Genomic DNA, 14,521 nt, shown 5'->3' on the forward strand with positions numbered 1-14,521 from the left:
TGCCCCTCCCCAGTCCTAGCACACACAGACAACAGAGGGTTTTGTGGCAAAATATTTTATTGCTGCCACCCCCATGGTGGACACTGGAGGTTATGAAGAGTGGAGTCGGGTGTATCACAGCATCTTCTGGAATAGCGCAATGGCCTCATCCACCTTCCTGAGCTCTGCTTCTGTCTGCTGGAGCTGGGGGTGGAACAAGGGGGAGGGGGTGTGGGTGATGAGGACCCAGGCCCAAGAGAGGAGACAAATGCCAGCAGCAGGGCACAGCCCAGGGTAGGTGACCCACGATGCGATGCCCACAATGGCAGGCAGAGGGGTCCGAGGTGGAAAGATGGGGGAGGACCACAGGCAGGGAATACTCTGGGGACTGCGTGAGCTTGGCAGGCCTGCGCCCCCCTCATTCTCCCCAGTCTCCCCAGCACCACCTGCCTTTTCTTCCAGCATCACTGACCTCCCAGGGCTTGCCTTCTGCCAGAGTGGCCAGTCCCCAAAAACAAAGGGGCCTCAGAACCAGCAGCCCCACCCCCAGATGAATGGTGGGGCACCGGGGTTAGGAACACAGGATCCTAGGCCGGCACTGGGTGCTCGTTTGTAAAATGGCAATGGTAGAGCTTCCGGGAGAACAGCCAGCCCACTCAGCTGCCAAGGCTCAGTAACTCAGCCTCTGGTCATTTCTGTGTCCATGTGGTTCACCCCACTGCTCCTCCCTGGAGAGACCCCAGCTGAGCCCACTGGGCTTCCTGACTACAGGCGGTCCGCAGAGCAGCCCCAGGCATGTGGGATGCCACATTCCGGGCACTGGGTAAGGCATGAGAGCTCTGGCTGGGAGGCAGGATACCTGGTTCTAGGTCTGCCTCCGTCCTCACCTGGCTTGTGTGACCCTGGGCGGTGCCCCCCGCCCCTTGCCTGTTCCTCATGGAAGAGAACAGACTACACGGACCCCACCTGTTCAAGGGGCCCAGGGTACCTCTTCCCCCGGGACTGCCCAGGTCTGGGGTCTGATGAGGGAGGGAGCAGATGGTGAGGGAAACAGAGAAGGAGCACCCGGCAGCTCCACACACCTTGGCTCTGTCTGCTTCCTGGACGTCAAGGGGCACCTTGCTCGGGTAGCCTGAAGCAGCGCGGCGCTCCCGCAGACGTTGTGCCTGGCGCTGTGCCTCGCCGCGCTTGGCCTGCAGCTTGCCCAGCTCCCGGGCCGGGTCCACCAGCCCCTGCAGCTGCAGGTGGACGGAGCAGCGGTCAGAGGCCAGGGCCACGGCACAGCCGTGTGGCACGGGAGCCCCTAGGGCCAGGATGGCCACCACACCCGCACTGGCCAGCGCCTGCACATAGCCCAACACTGCCGATGCCATAGCACCTGTGGCCTCATCGGCCACTTCCAAGAAACCTGTGGGGAGGGAGGAAGGAGAGATGTGGCTCTGAGATGTGCCATGAGGCCGCCACGCCGGATGCTGGTCTGAGTGGGCGGAGGGGACCAGGGGACAAGGTGGGTGTGGAGGCCGGAGGCTCACAGTCAGGCCGGATCCGGGTGAGGTTGTAGTCCGCACGCAGGGAGCGCACAGCCCGTGTGATGCTTAGGGCCAGTTCCATGGCAGCTTCTGCATCAGGGTCCTTCCAGGAGCACTGCAGGGTGCAGGAGGTGGTGAGGGAGGCTGGGGGGCAGACCAGAGCCCCCTCCAGGCTGCATCCCATACCTCTGAGGGCTCCGGATAGGGGGTAATACAGAGGCTAGGGGGAGCCTGTGGTGTCCGCCGGGGCAGCCTCTGGAACAGCTCCTCAGTCACAAAGGGCATGAAGGGTGACAGCAGCCGCAGACCAACATCCAGGCAGGTGTAGAGGGTCTGGCGAGCACACTCGGCCACCACTTGGTCCACCCCATTCAGCACAGGCTTCAGGCACTCCTAGGGGACCAGAAAGCATGGGGCTCAGGGATGGAAAAGGTCTAGACTCCAGCCCTCCCTGTGCCTGTGAGGACCGGGAAGGTAAGAGGTTGGCCCAGGTCTCACAGCCAGCCACTGGCAAAGTAAAGGCCCAGGGCTCTGCCGCCCTCAGCCCCATCCCACTCCTCCTCACCAGGTAGACATCACAGAGCTCATAGAGCCAGAAGCTGTACTGGGCAGTGGTGACAGCTGGGAAATCGTAGGCCTGGAAACCTTGGTTGCTAAGCCTCACGGCCTCAGTCAGCCGGCTGCGGATCCAGCGGTCCACCAGGCTCTCGTGGCCTCCAGGCTTGGGAAGAAGGAGCGTATCAGCCAGTAGGTACCATATGCCCCAGGGAAGGAGGCAAAAGCCCATGGGGAGCAGGAACCATGGGCAGGTTTGCATTCCTGGAGGGTGACAGGTCCGAGGCAACCATCATGTGCCTGTTATGTGGAGGAAAACGGACAGGGCCCCTGCCTCCTTGGGGGAGGACCCCAATGCCCCAGGCTTTCACTGTACTGTCCGTCCCTGTGTCCATCCGTCCCCTCAGTTACACAAAGGCTGCTCCAGGGTAGGGCTTGGGCCACCCAACCCCGCGGCTGCGATCCTGACCAGCACAGGCCACGCCTGATGCCTGAGTGGCATCAGTACAGCCCGTGCAGGTGCTGCCCACCTTGCCATCTAGTGGGTCCTCACCTCGGAGGTTGGCGAGGGCATGAAACCCTTCCCAAGGCCCCGGAGCGCAAACTTGGTGGCATTCCAGAGCTTGTTGCAGAAGTGGCGGTACCCCAATATCCGGTTCACGTCCAAGTTGATGTCACGACCTGCGTGGGAGCAGAGGCTGAGTCCTCACCATTCTCCCTCCTGACTTGTGCCCATCATGGGGAAGGGAAGGGTGGGCCTCGGGGAAGGAGAAGGGGCTCGGCCAAGAGGTTTTGGAGGCCATACCCTGAGACGTGTAGGCACAGAGTCCAAACCGCAGGGCATCGGTGCCACACTCGGGAATCCCTGCCGGGAAGTCTGCCTTCTGTGGGAGGAGGCAATGGGGGGCACCTTGAGGCGGCCGCACCTCCCCAGGCCCACACTCCAGCCCCCAAGCCCGCCCTTGGTACCTGCCCTTCTTTAGCCTTCTCCACCTCGCTAGGATCCAGGTTGCTGCTCAGTAACTGGTCGTGGAGGCCCTGAGGGTGAGGTGGGAGTGCTCAGGGGGCTGACGCCACAGCCCCACAGCCCTTACCCGCCTGGCCCCGAGCACAGCCCCACCTGCAAGGAGACTCCGTGGATGACGTCCAGGGGGTCGATGACATTGCCTAAAGACTTGCTCATCTTTCGGCCGTGGGCATCTCGCACGATGGCGTGGAGGTAGACCTGGCAGGGAAGACCCATGACCATGTGTCTCCTCACCCAGACCGCAGCGCCTGCCCCGGGCCCTGCCTCATGCGGGCCCCATTCTGAACCTTAGACCCCTCAGTGTCCCTGCCAGTCCATTCAGCACCTTCACGGGAATCAGAGGTACTTCCTCCTCCGGGAAGCCAGGTCACAGAATCACTGTGGGGAAGCCCAGCCGGCTTTCAGTGCCCACGAGACCTCCCTGACTGGGAGGTCTGTGTCCCCATGTCCCTGTGCATGCTGAGCCCGAGCTGTGGCGTGGGGGGGTGGTGAGAGTAGGGACCACGGGATGGGTCTCAGCAATCTCCGCACCTCTCTGAAGGGCAGCTTGCCAGTGAGCTTCAGGCCAAGCATGACCATCCTGGCCACCCAGAAGAAGAGGATGTCATGGCCCGTCTCCAGCAGCGTCCCTGGGTAGAACACGCTCAGATCTTCTGACTGGAGGCAGAGCAGGCAATGATGGGGGGCCCAGCACCCACCTCCCAGACCTCACCCCACCCCGAGCTGGTCCCTCAGGAACACACCTGGTTGGGCCAACCAAAGATGGAGAACGGGAAGAGACCAGACGAAAACCAGGTGTCCAGTACATCCTCATCTGAGGGAGGTCAGAGGTCAGAGCAGGCAGAGACGGGGATCAGAGCCCCAGCTCTGCCATCCACCCCCCAGGCCCAGCCTTGCCTTGCTGGAGACTGATCTTGTCAGGGGACACTCCAAACTCCTTGGCTGCCTTCTCCCGGGCCTCAGCCTCGCTGCGCCCGCTCACCCAGTACCGCCCATCTGGGTCCTGCCACAGGCGGAGTGAGCACTGAGGGACCGCCTCTGGCTTGCCCGCCCCCTCCTGTCAGCAAGGACTCACAGCCACCTCAGTCCCCGGAGATGGGCCAGCGTCTAGCCCCTGCCCGGGCTCACCTCCCCTGGGGGTACAGCTGGGTCATTGACTGTGACGAAGTAGGCCGGGATGCGGTGGCCCCACCACAGCTGCCGGGAGATGCACCAGTCCCTGCAGGGAGGGTGGGGGGGAAGGGGATGCATCAGGCAGGGGAGGAAGGTGCCCCTGCCTGTGCCCCCTGCCTGCCCGGCCCCTCGCCCAGCACCCCTCCCCACACGGAGGGGCCGACGCACCGGATGTTGTCCATCCAGGTGTGCCACGTCCGCTGATGGGCCTCAGGCAGGATGCAGAGGTCACCCCGTGTCACGGCGGCACTGGCGGCCTGGGCCATCTCCCCACACCGCACGTACCACTGTGGCCGCAGCAGAGGCTCCACCACATCCTTGGAGCGGCTGCGGGAATGCACGGGTGGGGGAACAGGTGTGAGTGCCCCCAGGAGCCCTGCCCCTCCTCCCACCCCACCCCAGCCCCCTCCTCACTTGCAGAGCGGCACCACCATGGGGTTGTCCTCGACACCCCGGAACAGTCCCCGCTCCTTCAGTGCTGCCAGCACCGCCTTCCTGGCCTCAAACCTGGGCAGGCCCTGGGTGGGAGAAGGCCCTGTCAAGGCCATGCCTAGGTACCCCACACGTCTCTCTACAGGCCACCACACACCCCACAGTCTCACCAGGAAAGGCGGGGGCACGTTGACAAGGGCCCCTCGGGAGTCCATGATGCTCACGGCCTCCAACCCGTGTCGCTGCCCGACCTCATAGTCGTTCTGGTCATGTGCAGGGGTGATCTTCACGGCACCTGGGGTGCACGCAGGGGTGCCCAGGCACGAGGGACTCAGTGGAGTCTCTTTCCACACACAACCCCCCTCTTGCTGGAAGATGTCACTCCCAGACCTCCCTTTTCCCCCATGTATCTAGTACTGTGCCCTGAATCCCAGCCCAAGTCCTGCTGGTTCAGGAGAAGCTTGTTTCTTTTACTTTGAGAGGGAAGATGAATGACCATAGCGGGCCTCATGGCCTCCTTCTCTCTCCCTAGGACAGCCTCTTGCTCACCTGTGCCAAACTCCATGTCCACAAAATCGTCAAAGACAATGGGGAGGCTCCGAGACAAGAATGGGTGGATCACACTCCTCCCCTTCAGGTGCTGGGGACAGGGGGTGACATCAAAAATTCAAGAGGGCCCAGACCCGACTCCCTCCCACCCAGGGCCCTGAGACTGCCCCACACCCAAATTCCATCTTCAGGGCCAGAAAGGAGCAGATGAGTTTCTAAGCCTATTTTCTCCTCAGCCAAGGGCCTAAGAGCCCATCCCACACCCGCTCACAGAGTGGGAGCCCCTCCAGCCAGCACTCCTCCCCAGCTGTGGGCAGCACCCCACCGCACCTGGTATCTAGGATCTTTGGGGTGCACAGCTACGGCCACATCTCCCAGCATTGTTTCGATCCGTGTTGTCGCCACCACCACCTCCTCGTCACTGTCTGGGGTGACATGAAGCCTTGCGGTCTCAGTTCTGGCCCCTTCTCCACCCAGCCCAGGACCCTGGTGCCCCCGGCTCCTACCTGAGCCTTGGACCTTGTAGGCAAAGGAGACGAGGACCCCAAACTCCACCTTCTCCTTGTAGCCAGGCACGGAGAGCAGAGTACGACCTGTCAGCTCCTTCTTATCCACCTGTGACATGGGTATTAAGAGAAGTGGCCTAGGAGCAGGGGCTGGGGGCGGAGATGGGAGAGATCCTGGGCTGGGGTGGGGGGGGCACCTCGATGTCGGAGATGGCGGAGTTGAGGGTGCAGGACCAGTTGACAAGGCGGGTACTGCGGTAGATGACTCCTTCCTCGTGGAGCCGGACAAAGGCCTCCGTCACAGCTGTGGAGAGTTTCTAGGGAGCAGAGAAAGGAGGAGATGGGCCCAGGCAGACTTGCCAAGGCAGCAGGATCTGATGATAGCTGCGCTGTTTGGAGTCCCACTGTCCAGCATGCAGACTCCTTTGAGGGCTAGAGGGGAGAAGTACCGTTTTTTTTGAAGAGGAGAGGGCTATGGGGACATGAAGGGAAGCAACGAGCCCGAGGACTCTGGAGATGGCAAGGAAACCACTCAGCTAGGGACAGATGCTGCTGAAGAGAATCCTGGGAGTTCAGGCTCCACAGGAGAGTGAGGCCCTGTCGTGTACCACCTGGGGGAATCTGAGCTCCCAGGTAACAAAGGGCCAGGAGAAGGGTCGAGAAGTGCTATTTGCAGCTGAGCCCTTAGTGGTTTCCTAGGGGTGGTGGGCTCCCCTCCTAGGGGAGGGCCACAGCATGTGTGGTCTCTTCTGTGGGTTACTTGCTCTGGGGAGCTACCCACTCCTGCCCCGGGCCTGAGATCCTTCCTGCTCACAGGGTCCATGGTGAAACAGGCTCGATTCCAGTCCAAGGAACTGCCAAGCTTCTTCAGCTGGTGGTAAATCCGGTCACCTTTCCTGGAAGTGGACAGACAGGCCCGGAGGCACTCAGGCCTGGGCTGGAGGGAGAAATGAGGTGGTGGACGGGAGGGGATGGGGATCACTCATCCCTCTGAAAGTGACCTGCGCCCCAGAGCCAACTAACGCTCAGCCTCTGTGAGGGCCTGGGCCTGCAGCCAGGGCCGGAGACTACAGAGGTCTTATCTGGACAGGGGACGGGGTGCTGCACTCACTCCTCTTTCCATTTCCAGACCTCCTGTAGGAAGGCCTCTCGGCCTAGCTGGTGCCGGCTCAGCCCCTGCTCACGCCAGAGTTTCTTCTCCACCACCACCTGGGTGGCAATGCCTGCGTGGTCACAGCCAGGATTCCATAGCGTGGTCTCCCCGCGCATGCGGTGCCTGTGGGAAGAGCCAAGAGGACTCGAGGTGAGTGGGCCCGTGGACCCGGCACCAAAGGAAAAGAGGCTCCTGGGCAGGGAGCTGATGGACTCAGGAAAGAAAGGGGAGGTGGGAGGGATCCTCCCAATTCTAAAATTAGTCAGGGAGAGGCATGCAAGGACAGCTGAGGCAATCTGACAAAAGAACAAAGAGGGGCTTGTGCCCAACCAGAAACCAAACACAGGAGGGGGTTACGATTATTCAAATAGTAATTCACTATGTAGGAATGGAGTTACAGATTAAGGGAACAAAACAGTGTCTGGAAACAGATCTGAGCAAACTTAGTATTCGCTGAAAGCAGCATCTCCTATCAGTAGGGAAAGGACAGTCAACTGAATAAATCTGTTTGGGACAACTAGTTGATTAGTTCCCTCCTTGCCAATAGTCACAAAGATAAATTTTAGTCTGATTCGTGAACTCAACACTATTAGAAAAGCATTTAAAAAAATGAAGAACACAGATGAAAGTGTTTATAACCTTGAGGTAGGAGAGGCCATCTTTAGTAAGACACAAAGTCAAATAACACTGGCAAACCGGAGCACTGGGGTGGCTCATCTGGTTAAGTGTCTGCCTTCGGCTCAGATCATGATCTCAGGGTCCTGGGATCAAGCCCTGCATTGGGCTCCCTACTCAGCAGGGGTTACTTGTCCCCCTCTCTCCACCCCTCCCTCCCTCTTGTCCATAAGTAAATAAATAAATAAAAGGCTGCTACCTTAAGAGGTTTCTAATTGTTCGTTCTTTTCTGATCTCAATCAGGAAACTTGATCATTGTTTGTTATGTATGTATTTAACATAACTCTTTGTGTGTTATGTACGTATTTAACATAATTCTGTTTTTCCAGCTTTCAATTCCTTGCAAAATTCTAAATCCGAGGTTGTATCCCCAGTGCCCAGAGCAGAGCTGGCACAGTGATGTCCAGTAAATATTTTCAACCAAGTTAATTTAGCAAGTAGGACTGTAGAAAAACTTCTCAAAACTTAAAATGAACAAACTCTGGCTTCCAAAGATAAAAAGTTGTCTTAAAATACATTTTTAAGGGTGCCTGGGTGGCTCAGTTGGTTAAGCATCCAACTCTTGATTTCAGCTCAGCTCATGACATCAGGGTTCTGACACTGAGCCCCGCATCAGGCTCTGCCCTCAGTGGAGAGCCTACTTGTCTCTCTCCCTCTCCCCTTTTCCCTGCTTATGCTCTCTCTCTAAAGTAAATAAAAAATGCTTTTTAAAGGAACCTGTCATGTGAGATATTAGATTACGTACTTGCTAACACTGTTAATGTGTCAGGGAGAGGAGCAAGTGCTAGAACAGGAGAAAACATTTATAATAAACGTAACAAACCAAATCATCAATATCTAGAATATTAAAGAATCTTCCAACAAACCAATTAAAGAAAAACAGCACAATCAATAGAAAAACGGATGAAAGGTAGGTACAGACAATTCGTATACAAGGAAACCTGACTGGCTGAGCAACACAGACAGACTCCACTCGGCCTCAGGAATCAGGAACGACAGAGGTAGCATGTTTTTGCCCATCAGATTGGCAAACAAACACCGATAATGTCTGGGATCAGAAAGGGCATGGGGAAATGAACACCCTCCCAGGCAATTCACAGAGGTGTAAGTCACCAAGACCATTTCTGAGGCAACTAAATAGAAGCATGCCCCTCCAACTGAGCAGTTTCAGTTCCTGACAGAACACCATAGAAATCCTTCCATTCGCGCTGGAGAAAGCATATACAGGAATGTGCATTCCAGCCAGGTGTTCAACAGAGAAAAATTAGGGAACAACCATAAATAAGAAAGTGACTCCAAGGTGGCGTGTGGGTGGCTCACATCACCTCTGCCTTCAGCTCAGGTCATGATCCCAGGGTCCTGGGATCGAGCCCCGAATGGGACTCTCTGCTCAGCTGGGGGCCTGCTTCCCTTCCTCTCTCTCTGCCTGCCTCTCTGCCTAGTTGTGATCTCTGTCTGTCAAATAAATAAATAAAATCTTAAGAAAAAAAAAAAAGAAAGAAAGAGACTCCATTATGGGATAGCCACAGTATTGAATGCTATGGAACAATGAATGAAAATGAAGTCAGTGTGTGTACAAGAACAAGGAAAAAGCTCCAAAATAAATGGCTAAGTACAAGGAAAAAGTTAGTGTTGACTCCTTTATGTTAAAGAACAGAAATAAGAAAAACTCACCCAAAAACAAAATTATAAATTTCTTTTCTTTTCTTTTTTTTTTTTAAAGATTTTATTTATTTATTTGACAGAGAGAGATCACAAGTAGACGGAGAGGAAGGCAGAGAGAGAGAGAGAGGGAAGCAGGCTTCTTGCCGAGCAGAGAGCCCGATGTGGGACTCGATCCCAGGACCCTGAGATCATGACCTGAGCCGAAGGCAGCGGCTTAACCCACTGAGCCACCCAGGCGCCCCAAAATTATAAATTTCTATGGATACACGTATTTGTAAGTAAAAAGGTAAGAAAGATCTGGAATGATACACATCGAAGTGTTAATAATGGCTAAATTTTATGCGGGAGTAGGTCTATAGGGATGTAGTCAAAGAGACTTGAAGCTTTACATTTCTTACAAAAATATATTTATGTATTTCTTGTTTAACTCAAAATAACGTTATTTTTAGTAGCAAGACAAGGGAGACTGAGAGAGTCTGCAAGCGAGGGGAACCGGTTGCCTAACTAGGAATCTATGCTGATGATCAGATAAGGAGACTGATGAGAGAAGAAGAGACCACCAGGGGGCACAGCTGAGGACCTATATGGAAGAAGAGAGGACAGAGGGCCTATCAGGTAAGAGAAGGGAGGAGAAAAGCGACGAGGCAGAGAAGGCAGAAGGATAGGGTCCAAGGACAGCACTGGAGCTTACCATCGGGTCAGGGAGTCCTGGATGGCATTGGTGAGTGCGTGGCCCAGATGCAGGGAGCCTGTCACATTGGGGGGTGGGATGCACATCATGAAGATTCCCCGGGGATTTGGTGCAGACACGCTGGAACGCTGATAGGGGAGGAAGGATGGGCACACGCTAAGGCCTCACACCACCTCTCCCAGCCCCCTCCCAGGCAGTGGGTCCCAGGCCCTGCTGTCACCCTCCCACATGTCCTCCCAGGCCTGGGCAGCAGAGCCCACTCACTCCATACTCGGGCTTGAAGAAGCCCTGCTGCTCCCACCACGGGTACCAGGCAGCTTCCACATACTGAGGGCTGTAGGAGTCGGGCATGGTGCCACTAACATCTGGGGGAGAGATGGGGAGGGTCAGTTCCCTCAGGTTGTCCACTGCTGGGACAGTGGGCCAGCAGAGGCACCGGGCCTCTGTTGCTCACATGATAGCACAGGCACTGGGAGATTTGGGGGGCTGTGCAAATCCTCCAAAGCCAAATGGTGGCAGCGAGGGCAGAACAGGAAGGGGTAACACCAAGGAAAGGCAGCAGCTGAGGAGGCTGGAAAGGAAGGATGGGGGTCCCTTCCCCCTTCTCGTACCTTTCTTTTCCCCAGCTGGGGTTGGGAGGTCATAGGTAATGATCCCAGGATCCCGTTTCCCCTTCTTCTCTGGTTTTGGCTTCTTCTGCTTAGGAGGGAAATGATATAGGCAGGGAGGTCATCCACCCACCACGGCGCCAACCCTCCAGTTCTACCCTTAGCTTCTCACCTCTGCCGGGGGTGGCTGCTGCTGTTGGGTCTTCTGCTTCTGTTGGAATTTCTCCAGCTTCTCCCGTTTCTTTGCCTCTTTCTTGAGTTGAGTAGCCGTCTTTGGGGGTGCAGGGACCTCAGGGCCTAGAGAGAGGCACAGAAATGCCAACTTAGCGCACTGGGGATCCTCTCTGTCAACCATATCACAATACTTCAGATGGACCATTCCAGCTGCCCCAGGGCTCCCCATGCTCTCCCACCCTGTCCTCCCTCAGGCCCCTTCCTGAGTGACTCTGCCATTCCTAAAAGAAAAAAAGGAAAGCAAGCTACAGAGAAGGCCCAGAGGAAGCCTTCCTCACCTGGCTGTTGAGAGAGGGGTCTGGCCCCTGAGTACAGAACCACCTCTCCCAGCACTGCCCGGAATTCTGGCTGCTGGACACATGTGATGAACCAGCGAGTCACATTACCCCAGATCCGGCGGGCAGAGGGGTCCAGGACCTGGGAGGGTGAACAGAAACGAAATACCCTTAGTCACCCTACAGCAAGGTCAAAGGGGGGCTGCCCTGGTTCTTCTCCAGGACCCAGTGACTTACATAACGGAAAGGCAGCAACAAGGCTGTGACAGCCGCCAGGTCAGCCAGCGTGGGGGCCTCCCCGGCCAGATAGGTGTGCAGCCGGAGCCACTCTTCCAGGGGGCTCAGGGCCCTGCTCAGGGCCCCGAGGGCAGCCTAGCAGGAAAGGGAAGGGGTATGAGACAAGGTTTGGCCCACCTCAATTCCCACCCCCATCCAATCCATGTGGCCCCCTTCTGCTCTCACGAATCACCACCTCTGAGGTCAAATGGTCATAACAGAAACATTCCCATTAGTTCAACAAATTCCTGCTGGACACTTACTATGTGCCAGGTGAAATATACTAAACATCAGAAATTAAAGACTGTAGGAGGCAACACAGTAATCGCTTCAAGAAGTATTTATCAAGGGGCGCCTGGGTGGCTCAGTGGGTTAAAGCCTCTGCCTTCAGCTCAGGTCATGATCTCAGGATCCTGGGATCGAGCCCCGCTTCGGGCTCTCTGCTCAGTGGGGAGCCTGCTTCCTCCTCTCTCTCTCTGCCTGCCTCTCTGCCTACTTGTGATCTCTCTGTCAAATAAATAAATAAAATCTTTAAAAAAAAAAAAAAGAAGTATTTATCAAGCACCTACTACAGGCCCGGCACTTCTCTAAAGAATATAGACACAAGCACAGACCCTGACTGGTGCAATTTACACTCCAGTGGGGGAGACGGTAAAGGTGTGAATACAGAATGCATTACCCTATTTTTCTCCGTAAGTGTTATGAAGAAAAATAAATCAGGCTGAGGGGGACAAGGCATTCCAGAGAGGGGACCTCTATGGTAGACAGAGTAAGCAGGATATGAGGGAGCAAGCCAGGTTCTGAATCACATATTCATCCCATTCATTCATTCATTCATTCATTCATTCAAGAAATACTAAGGATCCAACATGTGCTCAAAACTCTGCAAGGAGGGGATGCTTGGGTGGCTCAGTTGGTTAAGCCACTGCCTTCGGATCAGGTCATGATCCCAGAGTCCTGGGATCGAGTCCCACATCAGGCTCCTTGCTTGGTAGGGAGCCTGCTTCTCTCTCAGTCTCTGCCTACTTGTGCTCTCTCTCTCTCTGACAAATAAATAAAATCTTAAGGAAAAAAAAAAAACAACTTTGCAAGGAGGGGGTCTGCTTTGGAAGGACTCACAGCCTCAATTGGTCTAGTTCTCTCTCTCCTTTCCTTCCCCTCCTCATTTGCCTTCTCCTCCATCTCCCCAAGCACAGCCACCTCTCCCACCCCACTTGCCTCTCCTCTCTCCAGTCTTTTCCTGTTTCTCATCGGCTTAAGACTCCTTAAACTTCTACTCCCAGACTTTAAAACGCCTGGCACCACACCACTCTGCACACCTCTTACCGTCTCAACGTGTTCAAAATGAAAACGTCCATTCTCAAACATGGAAAGACCAAGGCTTAGAGTTTAAGAAACCTGCCCAAGGTTATCATACCAGGCATCAACCTGGGACTTGATCAGTGTTTCTCCACATCTGACACACTGTCTTCCTGTCTCATTACCCATTCCAATCTTTCTTCTATCTCCGTCTCCTTTTTCTCTTCTTCCCACTTACCTGAGGGTCCTGGGTAGAGGCTCGGAGCCCCAAGGCGGGCAGCGTTGCTCCACAGGCAGCTGGTATTAGCTCGGTGTCGGCGTAACTGACCCACTGTTGGACCAGGACAGCAGCCCGGCTACCGCCAGGGCCCCCCAGGCCTGCCGGCCACAGCAGCTGGGCCACAGCGGTGGCACCCCACACCCAGAGTCCACCGGGCCCCTGCTCCAGGGCGGGCAGGCGGGGTGGGGGAAAGGGGGTCCTGCTTGTCGGGGGTGGCTGGAGGCAGATTCGGGGGTGGGCTCCTCCCCAGCCCGGCCCCTCCCCAGCCTCCCCATAGCGCGCAGCTATAAGGGCACGGAGGCTGGGGAAGGCGTCTGGATGAGGGGAGACATACAGGATGGACATGGTTACGCTGGGGGTCCAAACGAGGTGGAAGAAAACCTAAGAAGCAAGAGAGACAGGGGCTGACTGAGGGACCCAGAGGTGTCCTATTGGGAGAACAGAGGGGACCCCTTGGGGACTCCTGTACCGCAGGCGTCCGGGACCCCCAGGGCTGGAGGTCTGACCCGGCCTTAAGAGCCAAGGGCCCGGCTACCGGAGTGGCAGTGCCAGCGGGAGACTCCCCATGACCGCGCGTGCTCGGGGACTGCGGGAGGCTCGGGGAAGCCAGCCCCTCGGCGCCCGGCAGGACGCGGGCTCGGGCCGCAGGTACGTACTGGCGGGAGGTGGTCACACCGGGCGGGACGGCCACCTCGCAGCCGGGCGCCGGCCGAAGGTGGACCGACCTGGCGGTCGGGGTCGAGGAGTCGGGCGGGCGGGGACGGTGGGCGGTTCTCCGGGCGACCCCAGCTCCCTGCGACCGCAGCCGGGCCGCGGGCGCCCACGTGTTACCCCCTTTGTGACAACGAGCGTTTCCGGGCCCGCGGGTCCTGGCGCGGGCGGCCGTGCTCCGCCTGCGCGGGCGGGGGCTGCCCTGCCCGACACCCCGCCGGAGCCGCGCCGCTAGCCGCTCGCCGCCCGCCGCGCTCACGATGGACTGCACGGGGCGCGGGCGCAGGAGCGGAGGATGCTCCCGGGACCGCGCTCCCGTCAGGCGCCACCGCGGGCACCCCGCGCGGGTCCTCGGCCGGGCCGGCGGGAGGGCGGCGCCCAGCGGGCAGCCCGGGAACCCGCGGGCAGGGCGCTGCCGCCCCAGGACCCAGGGGGCGCCTCGCCTGCTCCCAGAGCCTGGTTCCTCCCGCAGAAGCAGGCGTCACGCTGGGTGGCCCGGAAGGTCCCTTAGAACTGAGAACTCCGGTGTGGAGGAAACTCCTATTATCTGAATGAACCGGTTTGATTCATTCCCAGTCCTAACTCTCCACGATGAAAAATGTCACTCGTATTAATCCGCTATATTTCGAAAGCGTGAAGTGGTTTGGCTGGGTTGAGGAGGCAGTCCGGCAGCATGGGGTGCATTTTGGTGTCTCATAACATTAACTGTCAAGTTCACAGGACAGACATGGAAAGGCAACAGGTACTCCTTGTGGGTACAGTACAAGCAGACCACCGTGGGCAAGCCATACAGGTAGGGGCATGTTCAAGAAACATGCTGTAGCCCAGGTGAGGTACTACATAGTTTACACCAGGGAGAAGAGTGGCAGATAATGCTGGGAAGTTGGGCTGGATTCTTGGCTGG

The 14,521-nt window shown here is 57.1% G+C and overlaps 1 protein-coding gene across 2 annotated transcripts; it reads right to left on the reverse strand.

The window, feature by feature from the left end:
• Positions 1 to 39: 39 nt before the first annotated feature.
• On the reverse strand, positions 40 to 13,895 carry VARS1 (valyl-tRNA synthetase 1). Of its 2 annotated transcripts, none has more exons than XM_047734565.1 (30): positions 13,563 to 13,895; positions 12,865 to 13,287; positions 11,289 to 11,423; positions 11,055 to 11,193; positions 10,715 to 10,839; positions 10,546 to 10,633; positions 10,199 to 10,299; positions 9,935 to 10,062; positions 6,862 to 7,026; positions 6,565 to 6,646; positions 5,948 to 6,067; positions 5,751 to 5,859; positions 5,575 to 5,669; positions 5,245 to 5,335; positions 4,866 to 4,990; positions 4,678 to 4,781; positions 4,432 to 4,590; positions 4,219 to 4,309; positions 3,988 to 4,093; positions 3,834 to 3,904; positions 3,622 to 3,747; positions 3,184 to 3,288; positions 3,033 to 3,101; positions 2,869 to 2,947; positions 2,617 to 2,744; positions 2,074 to 2,229; positions 1,695 to 1,901; positions 1,512 to 1,623; positions 1,062 to 1,387; positions 40 to 183 (listed from the first exon to the last, which is right to left on the reverse strand). In XM_047734565.1, the coding sequence occupies exons 2-30, from the start codon at positions 13,249 to 13,251 to the stop codon at positions 115 to 117; spliced, it is 3,798 nt and encodes a 1,265-aa protein (XP_047590521.1). In that variant the 5' UTR covers positions 13,252 to 13,287; positions 13,563 to 13,895; the 3' UTR covers positions 40 to 114. The 2 variants fall into 2 exon arrangements, with proteins under 2 accessions (XP_047590521.1, XP_047590522.1); XM_047734566.1 differs by having other exon boundaries at positions 10,546 to 10,630; positions 13,563 to 13,894.
• Between the last annotated feature and the right edge of the window lie 626 nt (positions 13,896 to 14,521).

This window comes from Lutra lutra, chromosome 6 (genome assembly GCF_902655055.1).
Source record: "Lutra lutra chromosome 6, mLutLut1.2, whole genome shotgun sequence".
NCBI classification, from domain to species: Eukaryota; Metazoa; Chordata; class Mammalia; order Carnivora; family Mustelidae; genus Lutra; species Lutra lutra.